General features: G+C 37.1%; 1 protein-coding gene across 1 annotated transcript in view; it reads right to left on the reverse strand.

Moving 5' to 3' along the window:
* The window catches only part of SHC3 (SHC adaptor protein 3), a 60,253-nt gene extending 47,622 nt beyond the window's left edge, over window positions 1-12,631 (reverse strand). Inside the window, exon 1 of the mRNA XM_059833851.1 lies at window positions 12,092-12,631. Coding sequence (XP_059689834.1) covers window positions 12,092-12,631 — 540 coding nt within the window. The remainder of the gene's footprint in view (window positions 1-12,091) is intronic.
* Between the last annotated feature and the right edge of the window lie 253 nt (window positions 12,632-12,884).

Genomic DNA, 12,884 nt, shown 5'->3' on the forward strand with positions numbered 1-12,884 from the left:
TTCTGAACTAGTACAAACGATGATGGATATGACTGTCAATAGGTTTGCATTTCTCTTGGAAATAGGTGGTTCGCTTCTTCAATAATAAGTGAGAAGAGAACACAGCTCTTGCAAGAATACCTCCAATTTTGGCCAACACCTAGCTCTTTCCTATTTCCTCATGTACAATAACTGGCTTCTGTAGTATAAAAATATTTTAAGTGTCCCTATATATGCAGACTTTAACAATTCTTAATGGGTGAATGTTAGCCTACTCTTTCAATGAACTGCCTTATCCTGTTCGAAGACAAGGCTCAGGTGTGCACAACTGTAATAATAAAGGGATTTAGGAGGCAAACACATGTAATTTGTGCATGAGATCAGTACCTCCCAGAAATTACTTCTATGATTTATATACTTTGATGCATTAATTAACATGTTATTTTTAGTATAATTCCATGCTATTTTCGCAACTTAGGATGTTTACAATGTATTGCTTGTCTGTTTTGTACTTTGAACTGAATTCTTGGATTTTCAATAACAGGAATGCTGGTAGAATTACGTTATTAAACTATTTTGGTAAAAGAGGTAACGTTCATAAGCTCTTGATTTAATTATCATAGTAGAGTTATAAAACATTTTCGTGAGAGGCTGCAGGGAAATAAGACTTCCTCTGTATGTCTGTGCCTTGATATATTTTGATTCATTGCACCAAACAGAAACAGTGTTTGTTTAGCATCCAGAGTATAAAATAATAAAAAGAAAGGTCACGTTTTAAAATTTTCACTGTGTGACTGTGAGTCACTGCATCTTTGCTACATGTCTAGCTTTACTCATGTAAATCCTTTTACAGTGCATTTCCTGAAGATTTTCATAAAGGCTTTCAGTCATAATTAAAGCGAGACTGACTTCCAGAAGGATTCTGGGATCAACTATAAAACAAAGTGCCTAGCATTGACTAATTAACACTGAAAGGCTGTGAAACTTTTTCATCTAAATAAATTCATCGTAAGTCTAACCCACTGCCAGTAGAAAAATCAGCTTGTAAACAAAGGAAGACAACTATATTGTTCTATTTCACACATCTTCCTTGAACTGAGTTGCCTAAATGATAAAAGAATCAATCCCCCTTAACATGACAAAAAAAACCCTATTTATATATACTTACTTTTATTTATATATATTGTGTCTATGTATGTATTTTTTATATGTACACAGACCTTGAAATCCTATATACTGACTTCAAGTATGCACAAATATACAGCACTGCTGTTACTAAGAATGCTTATCAAGAATCCTTAAGTCTAAAAAAATGCTAAATTTTATTATTTCTGAAATGCGTTATATAAATATTTGTAACTATTTCACAGTTTCAGTGGGCAGCTGTATATTTCTATTAATAAACTGAAAAATAGGATTATATATAAAAAGATACCAATATTTGCCAACACTCTGGAAAAGCTGGAAATAGGTTATTCCTTTTTCTCCCACAGAGATCAGAAAACCTACAAAGTCCTTTTTCAGTAGCTAGGGATTCGTATACAGAAAGAGGCCTTGGAGAACATACGAACACCTGCCGAATGCCTCCAAATCTTGTTGACGATGAGGCACAGAGAGAGCACAGCATTTGCAAAAGGAAATGTACTTACATGCCGCCAATATCAGGACAGAACGACAGAAGGTAGGACAATAATAAGCAATACTTTCCATGTCTGTTAACGCATCTCTGAAGTATGATGAAGATTTTACATTACTATTACCAGTTGTGGGAGAAAGGGCACAGCTGAAGAAAAGCTGTGCAACAACGTGCAATATATTCACTGTATTTCAGAGTATAGTTTCCCTCTGTTGATAGAATGTATTTTCACTTGATTTTACTACAATAAACTGGATTTTTTCTACTTTTCCTGTATCAGAGTTGCAGACAGGAGTAGTTGTAGAAATCTCCACACAACATGAGAATACAGGGCATCTTAACAGTAAGAAAACGATTTAAAAGTCTATCCCATAAACCTCCATAAGAAAAGAAGAATCCATTCTATTTGGGATACGTCTACAATTCTCACTAGATATTAACAGTGATTTTCCTTTTGTCCCCTGTGAAAGCTTTCTGGCAGCATCTCACAATCAAATCATACAGTAACGATTCAGAACCCCTTAAAAAAAAAAGGCCAAAGATTCAGCTAGGGGAAGAAGAATGTATTTTATCTTATCTTGAAAAGCAATTTCTTAAGTCAACTCTAAGGTCTCATTTCTTGCTAGTATGGGGAAAGATACCACTGGGAGGCAAATTTTGCTCCTGACAATTTTCTAATCTCCATCTCAAATAGGGTTAAAAACAACACCTCTTCAAAGAAAATACCTTTTTCTTATTTTTTACTCACATGTGGAAGAAATAAGATTGCCAACATCATGCTCAAAAATATTCACGCACTACAGATGCTAAATGGACTGGGCTTTCACAAGATTTTACAAAAATCCCGTATCAGTAGTTTTGCATGTACAATATTTCTTAAGTTCTTATTTTAGCGATGTTATGGTTTTGCATGCAAAAACTCGGAAATTCTAGAACCAGAAGTGCACACATTGGACAGCAATTTATTCTATTATTTTAAATGTAAGCACATTCTGCTTTATGCCTCAATTTTTTGTATGTACCAGAAGTTTTCTTTAAAAAGGCTACATTTGGAAAAAACTTTTGTTCTCTATTTTTCAGGTTTAATTTTAAAAACATATAATACAGGGTGAATGAAATTACTGCACTGTGATATTAATCAGTGTGAACCACTTAGAGCATGCACTGCAGTATCACAGATTAATTGTTTCACTTTCACAGTTGCATACTTAAATTCTGTGAACACTTTCCAGACTGTTTTGCTTGCTACCTTGAATATCCACTAAGATATATTTCCCTTTAAAGCACCATGTAGATTAGTTCTAGCAGCTTATGTTCTGCATCAGAATTCCTTTAACACAAACATGCAAAAGCTTCTGCAGCCAAAACATTATGCTTCAATAGCTGAAAATCATAATTAGACATTTGAAACCGTAAATATGGACACTGTGAATGTATCTAGTTACTAAAGAATTTATACTACCTCAGTCATTAAGTAGAACTGCTTGATGAGGAGTATTATTAAAGCACAGACCTAGAAGATGGAAGATCTAACAGGTGCTTTTCCACTATGCCGAATATAAACCTATGCTACATATCTGAAATGCTATACAGCTATGCTTTCAAAATCGTACATTCAGAGATGTGATTTAGGAAGGATCTGTCACTGTTAAAACTGAAAATCCAAAACACAGAGGGAGGGAGCGGGAGTATTTTTTTATATCAATGCTGCATGTACCGCTTGTCTTCATGACAAGAGTCTAGCAATTAAAACACATCTTTTTCCTGAATCTTTATCAATCTTTAACTTCCTTATGCTTAAGCTATAGTTACTTGTGTTCACAGTAAGACTGCCCAAAAGATGACCTCCAATGTGCAGAACAGCGGAATAAGGCAAGAGACCTCCCAGGTTGGATTTAAAGCATGAAAAAAATCTCTAAAAGGTCTTCTGGAAGCATAAAGGCCATGAAGGACCCCAGCAGAGCAGCTCTGGGGGGCTTCAGGCCACATTGGTCCCCACCAGCCTTGCTTGGGACCCCTCCCCACCACCCCTGCCCAAAAGCCCCGAGGTCAGTGTCAGCTCAGGACGGACACCCGCAGCTCCCAGCTTGTGCCCCCTGCACGGAGCAGCCCTGCCCTCCCAGCTCCTTGGCGGAAATAAGTATATTGCAAGAGGAGGTTCATGTAATGTTTCTATTTACTCAGCGCTCTCTGCTTATTTTATATAAAATTAATTTACAAAAGGTTCAAAATGACAGAAAGATACATCTTCAACAATCAGTATTTTAAGTTTTCTCTTCCAGAGTGGGCCGGCTTAATGTGCAGGCTATTTACCCAATGTAACCACTGCTATAACAAATGATTGGTTACAGAACAGTCTCAAATCCAGGGGTAATCTACACACCATAAAGAACAGTATTTTAAGCAGTCTCAATCTTGTTTCTACTTGAAAAGTCTGCTGCACCTAACTCTACAGGTTGCACATCAATTCTGCTTCTTCAGATGTCTCTCACGTAACTCCTTCTGCCTATCATTGAGCAACCTGAATCGCAATTCATAACACTGATCTAAAAAATACATTCATAAATATTGCTCACTTCCAGCTCACAACATACACCAGACTAAGTCTCCAATATGAAGAAAACCTATCTTGTATCTCACTGTATCCAGGGTATTCTCCACAACTCTGATCCTACAAAACATCCATACATCATATGAACTTCGAGCTCATAAACAAGTTATTGCTTTTTACAAAATACTTTTAGGTATGTGTTTCATAGGAAATCTTCCATTCTCCCTGTTTGCTGTGGCATGCACTGCGTGCTGGGACACCTTCTTTGACAACTATTACAAGCACATCACAGAAGACCATGATTCAAAGGTAGCGTCTGCTGACCTGGGCAAAGCTGTCTTTGTGTCCCTTCAAAATTTCTACTCTAATTTATGTCATAAATGTGCTCAGTTTGCAAACTGAAAAGGTATTTTCTGATTTGCCTATTCTGCCTACCCAGCTAGAGACCTTTTACAGCAGCAGACCTTCACTCTAGCAACCTTACAGAGCAGTTAGGTCTGGCGGAAGAGTACTGCACTTAGGTGTGGTGTCAGTCTCACCTCTGCCAATAATTCCTTCGCTCAAGCAAATGACTTAAATCCTCGACGTTGTTATTGCCTCTTCAGTAAAATCAAAAGCTTGATACTTTGCACTAAATAGTACTTTGTATTAAAGCTTGTAAACAAACATCACTTTGTAGAGCACGAAGATCTATTAACAACGAGTGTTCCATAGGAGCTAGGTATTATTATCATTATTAGTAGTAGTATTAATCCTACAGTAGAGTAAGCCAGACTTCATTGCCTTCTTAACGCTGCTGAAGGGCTGTAAGAGAAACAGGTTCAATGCATCTGCCAGCGCAGCTTGATTTCATACCAGGCCCTTGTAAAGCTCATTAATTCTGCAGGTTTTTATCATGCCTGACTGTTGTTAACGATAACAGTCACCTAGGAACAGGACCATACCGGGGACTGCCTTCATAGTTTCTGACTCTGACCCAAGAAAAGGCTTTGGGTAGATTCAAAACACTTGGCTGATACATTTTTAACAGTTTATTGTGGTGTTTGCAGTGCAGCTTCACACTTAATTATTTCCTTTTAGAAGGAGAATGTGCACAGTTTATCCGCCTGGCCTTTTCTCGTCATTCCTGCTCAGACTTCAGAAAAAAGTGAGGAAAAATGAATGACCCTGTAGCATTTGCGCTCAACATGTGGCAACAAAACATGGCCCCTACATTTGGTGGCAAAGGCGGTGTTTCTGAAACGTTCTAATTTCTCAGGAAGTTAAGGGTACTTTTAAAATGTCCTGTGGTTAATTAAAGCAGCTTGTCTGTAAGAAAAGAGACAATTCTGTTTCTGGTAATTACTTCATCAGAGGTATGCAGTGTCAAATGTCAGTCAGGATGCTGGTGTCCAGTGAGACATGCACTCCCTTGTATAATTCCTATGCTAATAAGAGCCAAAAAAGGGAATAAAGGCATGTTAGTACAACAACATAGCCAGAAGGATGGAAATGGTGCTGAGCAAGTTAAGATAATAAGATAAAATATCTCTCTTTCAGTCTTGTCCTTGTTATTTAAGGTATTTGGTCAACTTCTGTCTCTAAATCCAGGATTTGTTCTGAGATAACAAAAAAAGACAAAAATCCCTGTATCAGCAAATATAATGTGATGGTGCTATGGCAAAAAGCCCTAGGCAGCTTTTTCTGTTTACCTCACATTATTTTCTTTGCGTCTCCCTATACCCTGTTTATTTTTATCTTTTATCTTTTTGCTTGCCATTCCTGTCTAATTTCAAAGGGCTTTTTTTAGTCTTTAAACTTTTAGCTATGATTTGGATTGTCTGAGTCAACCTTTGGAGACTGAAATCTTTCCTGGCCCTATGAAAAACTTATCTGAAAAATCAAGGGGAGTATCTATGCTTATTAAACAAACATTCTAGGTTACCCTTATTAAATTGCACCCAATCCCCCTCTGAAAACAAGTGATGAGTGGAAATGTGGTTGCACCGAGTCCCATCATTATTCCCATCACAACTCAAAGGGACAGGCTCATCCTCAGACCTGCCTGTGGAGCAGCCAAAGGTAGAGCTGCATCGCATTTTATCATAAATATCTAGAATCAAATTAAATATTAGTATTGCATGACTATGTAGAACTGCAGAGAAGCAATACTGAACCCCTCTTCCTCTAGGACTATGGAATTTGTTTCATTACTTAGGGGAGTAAATCACCCTGAAAGAGTGTCAGTAGCTGGGAAGGCTGGTTCTCTCTGGCACTATCCCAGGGCAGATCTGCATTTTTCCCATTGCAAACAACAAGAGCATTTAATATTGATACTTTGTGCATTCACTTCAACTTTCTACTATAAAATGAAGCCAGGCTGCAGCACAAGTATAGCTAGTGTGTTAATGGAGACAAGGTTCCTCAATGGGTTATGTGGCTAGGGGACAAAGGAGTGCCTTGTTTCCAGCAGCAAAGACAGACATGGGTTTTCCCTGAAGATCTCGGTTCATCTATGTGTTTCCTTTATGTTTGTGGTGGCAGATATTTACATTGCACACATGGTACCCTTACTGTAACCATTATTTGAAGACAAGTAAAGAAACCAACAATCCAATTTCCAAGGAAAAACAAAGAAGGAATTCTGACTGAATGCAGTTTTACTTCCTAAACCAACCAGCTAAATTCATTTGTGGATTTTAAAACTGTAAATAACTAGCAGGACTGTGTAATTCTTGCTTTTAAAAAACACAGTTCTGACTTTAACTCTTCAAACCACAATTAACAATGCCCAAATTGTGTCACTCATGAAATAACCCTAGGTGTAGAAATTATGCCAAAACTTCCGAGGCATTTTGCAAACACTCCAAATGTACTGCAGACCAGACATTCACATTGAGAGTTGAATTCTTCAGTACCAAAATCATTATGTGCTTTGCTTTCTATGGAAGGTGTGCAAATGTACAGTAATAGTACTTGATTCATGTAATTAGAATAATATTACAATTAAAGACTCTACTGTATGATTTTTTGCTCGTAGGATCCGATTTAACTTCTGTGAGAAACACTCTTTTCATATCAGTGGGCTGCACAACAGACCCACAGTGTTTCAGATCTATGGAGCTCAAAAAAGGTTTTTGACAGAGCAACAGGCATCAATATCATTCTTTCATAGCCCAAATAACAGTGAAAGAAAATGCGAAGGATACTGATTGCAAAGGAACATGGCATACTAGGAGGGATTAATTGCTAAAACCAATGCTGTCTTTGTCACTTACTTCTCTCTCCCCTAACCTGCATGCATGCAGCTTTAAAATCCACGGTGATAAGCCAGTCTCATAAGTCTCCGAGCTCTGGCTAACACTCTGTGGGTACCTGGGTTGAGGATAGCAGACTCTGAACTAAAGGATCAGTCCTATTATCACCATATGGCTGAAACACACAACCCACTTCTTAAACATGTAAACCTCATTACAAACAGGATGCTTTGGGACTGTGTTCCTTATTATTAGGATCACCTGCACAAAATCCTGTTGAGCATGTTTTTACTCAGACCATGTCAAACTATCAGTGATTAACCATTAACACTACTGCAACTTTCTGCTAGAAGCAGAATTTAAATCTGATTTAAAAAACCAACCAAACAAAAAAAACTCTTGCACAAATTTTTCTATAATGAAGGAAGATAAATTTAGCATCAACCAAAAAGAGAAACTAAAAAGTCTTGCTGTAATGTTAATATTCTTTTTTTTTTTTTTTAACAAGCAAATTGTAAATTTGACCTTATGTCTACTTAAAGGAGTAAGAAGGAAGCAAGAAGCCCTCTTCTTTTTTTCTTACAGGCTATGCTGGATACCTTTCAAACAGGTGAGCAAAGAGTACCACCACAAAGCCACAAAGCATTGGTATCTTGCTCCTACTTCAAACCAGCAGCAAATCAATTCTGGTTAGAGCAAAAAGAAAAAAAGAGAAACATTCTTCCAAAGAGCCCTGAAGTCTTCTAGGGGAAGGCTGAATATGTTGCAGTTTCCACCATATTAGCTCCACTTAAGGCTGTGCTTCGCAGTCTGGATTAGCCACTAAAGAGAAAAGTAGTTTTGTAAATTCTGTGTTTACTTGCAGAGATCTGCTAAAATCACAGCTGCCCTGCATATACGCTGAAGGGACTACTATAGTACAGAATAAAAGGATGCAGTAAGAGCATGCAACACGGCAATTCAGTTCATCCTTAAGCACATACTTAACTTTCAGCATATAGGAGTAGCCTCAGTTCTTTCAGTGACAATATTCCCATAAACATTGTCATGCAGAAATGGCTGCAGAACTGAAGCCTTTCCTTGGTGATGTGTTTGAACAGATTCACAAAAGATGTCTATTTTCCTCATCAGATGTAAATCACTGTTATCCCCTCCCAAGATATGAAAGAGTTAAAATGTTAAAGAAATAATCATAGTCAGGATTATACTCTTTAGATACTTTGCTATAATATTAATAATTTAATATGCTTTTCACGGAAATATTATTTGCCTGACTTGTGGTGCTTCTTTTAGATGAAGTCCTTTTTCCTTCCTATCTCTCAGATACTATCTTTGTATCTGATTTTTAACACTAAATTTACCCAGGTCTGTTCTATACCACTTCCTTGGTTTTACGGTTTGGTTTTATGGTCTGTTAGTTCTTTTGGATATACCGTATATAGGGTTATAAAATTATGCTATAATATTTTGGGTTTATTTAGTTTTGAACTGCTGAGAATCAGCATTTTAAGCTCATCATCACTTGTTACAAAACCCAGCCATGAGTTACCTAAAGACGGACACACATTTGCCTCTTGATTGTTGACTGTGCTCTTACTTAAACGTAACAAAATCCAAAACATCTATGCCATTACCCAATTAAACTCATCAGTAGACATTTATCATTGGAAACAAACAGATTTCATGGAAATATTTAACTACTGTTACATTACAGTTTTATACTTTTTTATTATATGTACTTGCTTTCCTGACAATACGAACATTTATAATCACTCCCTTTAGTAATCAGTCCCTCTATGGGGAAAACACTGAGCTCTTCAGTGACTTCCACCACAGCAAACTATTTCATTTTTTTTTCATTAATCTATAATTTGTTAAACTCTTCAGCAGTAGTGTTAACTAAACTATCAGTACCTTACCACTTTCTGTCCCCTAATATGGCTATGGTCATTGTCTATTTTGTTACAAAAATATTTTTTGGTTTTGTGAAACTTTTCCCATTAAAACAACATATAAAAATGTGATGTGAAATCCACAGGGAGAAAAAAATACAGAAAGCGCCAGTATTTTTATGGCTGAAAATAATTCTATTGCAGCAGACCATGAAGATCAGAACACAGTTCCTGTTTACCCTAATCCTATACCCATTTTTAAGCATTAGAGTTACACTGCCCATTTAAAAAAATGGGTAATATGTGAAAATGTGGGGTCAGCAGTAAAGTTACAGATTTGTCATACATTGCACATAGGAACTTTGTGTTTCTTGCTTCAGAAGATTCCAATTCGAGTTATCAAACTGCCCAGTAGTTAGAATTTACCCTGTCCCATAGGTAATTTTCATGTTCTGAATGTGGATTAATGAGAAAATAGTAACCCAGTGCACATTCATACACAAAATGATAAAAGCTTTGCTGGTTAACAACAAATCTAATTTTTGTCTCATTTAACTAATGGCATATGGAATTTTCTGCAAGGCATATGGTACTAATTAAACATGGTACGAGTCCCCCAGATAGTCAGTATAGCCATGAGGTATCCAAGGAATGTTTCCCTTCAGCGTACATTATCTATGTATTGATCTGATGGTCTGAATGCATAAGAGCCCTGGGAACTAACAATGTTTAATGATGTGGGAACTGCACTTCTATTCTTATCTGCAGTTGCTGAGGAAAATTCTGAGATACTTAATGAACAGGCAAATTATGAACTAACCAGGACCGGTTTATTTTCATTCATTCATTAACCACGGATTTTGATATTTATTTTTAACCTTTGTTTTTACATTTAGAGCACTGTTCTGTGACTCTATATGCCAGAGAGCCTGTAATTGAAGATATCACATCCTATTTTTTTGATAGAAACAATAATCTAGATTCCATACATTTTAATGACATTAACAAACACCTAAAACATAAGTTATATGGTGCTAATGATTTATTTTGAAAATTCTAATATACATAATGTGTATTAATACACTTTCATGTATTTGATACCAGCTGCACTAATTAAAGTATTTGTTCTACTGTCAGTGTTAGATATGGGTTAATTATTAACTTTAAATGTAAGTCTACTTGTATATAATTTTAATTCTTTTTTCAACTCAAGGATATCAGCTTCCTCTAGCATACAGAAGGTCAGCCATTGAAAAAATTAAAAAAATGAATACTGCGTTTGTTCTGCTCCATAATGATCACTTCAGGTAAAACAAACAGCAGCAGTGAATTCTCACAGTCATTACCTGCCTACTTACAATACCGTAAGTCAAATAATAAATAAAATAGCTGAGTTTCCTGAGCTAATGGGAAAATGGTAAATGACCTTCCGTTAAGCAGAGTATTTCCACGCAAAAAAACGACAGGGTCTCAACACCACTATATCTAGCATCAGTGGGTTATTTTTATCAAGACACTTCTCGAACAGTAACAGAGCAGCAGGTTGTGTTCTGAAAGGTAGCACTGACTCTTCTGTAGTTCCAGTAAATTTCAGAGTAGTAAAAAAGACAGTACAATTTCAACAGTGCTCTGAATTGGCCAACTTACTCAATCTACCATCACTTGCAAAATCTACCATTACCATTAACAGAAAGAAATGTAAACTGCTTCCTAGTGCTCCAACTGTTAAATAGGCACTCTGCTTTTGATAATGAGACTTGAGAAAAAACGGTGAGAGTTAAGCAACAAGGCTGTCACCCAGTTTTAAAGCATCCTGATATAAAGTCACACTGTGACTTTTATAGCCAAAATAACATGAGGTTAAAAATAGACCTGTAATCTTCTTAACAGTCTGCTACAAAACAGTTTAACACTTAAGATACAAAAGCCACTCAGCAAATAAAACACGGTGACTGAAGAACGAATTCTGGACAATAATGTTATTTTTACACTTTCTGCACACTGTGCTGGAAGGTGTAACCAGAATCTTACCTGACTACAAAAACATTGCACATACCCTTCTCTCAAAGGCTTTAATTTAACAGCTCATTGCAAAATACTTTCAAAGCATATGGAAATATTACCCTGTAAACTTAGGATTCTCTGTGCTCTTGACATGCTGTATCAATGAACTGAAAAGAGCAATAACATTTAAGGTGGCTGAATTCTCATTATGTAAAACAAGCTGCATTTTCCTGCTCTACCCACAACAGAATTTCTATTTGTGGAACATGAAAAGAATTGCGCTCTGTGCCTTGCTGCTCTAAGATTTCAAATATAATTTCACTTTAAAAACACACAGGTCCTTAGAGGTATTTTCAAACTGAAATATCATGCAAGATTAACAGTTCTTCACACATCAAGGAGTCTTTCTTTCCTCCTGTATATTGCACCAGACATATTGAAAGCCTATGTATCCAAGATATATACAGACATATAAATAACACTGGAAACCTAATTTCAGAGGAAGGAAAAAAAACCCGAAACAAAAAGTAAGAAAACCAGCTTTTAGCTTAGGAACATTATTTTTACACAGCTGTAAAACAGTATCTCACAAAGAACCTATTTGCAGGTTTGCTCTAATTTAACAAATTAACACAGCTTCCCAACCCTGCCTTCCTGCATTTACATACCATGCATTATGCACAAAAAAAAGGTATATACAAATAGAGATCCTTTCAGCATGTCTAGCCTGTCATCAAAACCAGCAGAGAATTTTTCATTGATAAAAACACAGAATGGAAGAAATCAGACCAACCTTCACAATGTATGTCACACCAGGTCCCAGAATCTTCTCACTCGAGTGCAGCCATCCTCGAGAGGGTTTATTGACAAAGCTGCTACTTTGATTCCAGTCTTCACCTCCTGGGTGCATTTCCTCTGACCGTGGTTTTTTCCCCATACTCATCTTGCTCACGTCCTGCTGAGAACACGAAGTGGCAGAGACAAGGTTACATGTGTTGTCTGAAGCCCCTGCTGCTGAGCTAGAAGCACTCGAGCTTCCCTGCAACTTGGAGACAGCAAGCTCCTTTACTGCAGAGGAGAGGTTTTTGATACCCAAAAGGCTGCCCGTGTGAGAGAGTTTCAAGTGGGACACTTTATGGATGAGGGTACACAGGGTGGTGGGTCCATCTTCTTGGTCCTTGCGGAGAACCTCTGGCGAGACCAGGTACGAAGGTGCTGTTGAAGTCGTAGCAACTGATGAGACCTTGCTGTTCATGGACAAATTGTGAATAAGATCATCAACTGATGTCACCGAATCATTCCTGAAGCGGTTATACTTGGTACGTTGAAGCATGCCCTTCTATCTGGTTTCCTGCATATGTTCTGGCAAATCTGATGCCAACGCAGGAGATGCCTGTGCTAACATAGCAGGCGATTCATAATAACACGGACGGATAACAAGATTTTGGGGTAAAAAAGAAAAAAGTATAAGGAAGAACAAAAAAATATATATTTTTAAGAAATTTCTTATGGTTCCCCGTTAAGGTTGGGTGAAGTAACAGTTTCCTATGACAGAGATCCCAGTCCTGCTTAGAGCTGCCAACTCG

This window comes from Gavia stellata, chromosome Z (genome assembly GCF_030936135.1).
Source record: "Gavia stellata isolate bGavSte3 chromosome Z, bGavSte3.hap2, whole genome shotgun sequence".
NCBI classification, from domain to species: domain Eukaryota; kingdom Metazoa; phylum Chordata; class Aves; order Gaviiformes; family Gaviidae; genus Gavia; species Gavia stellata.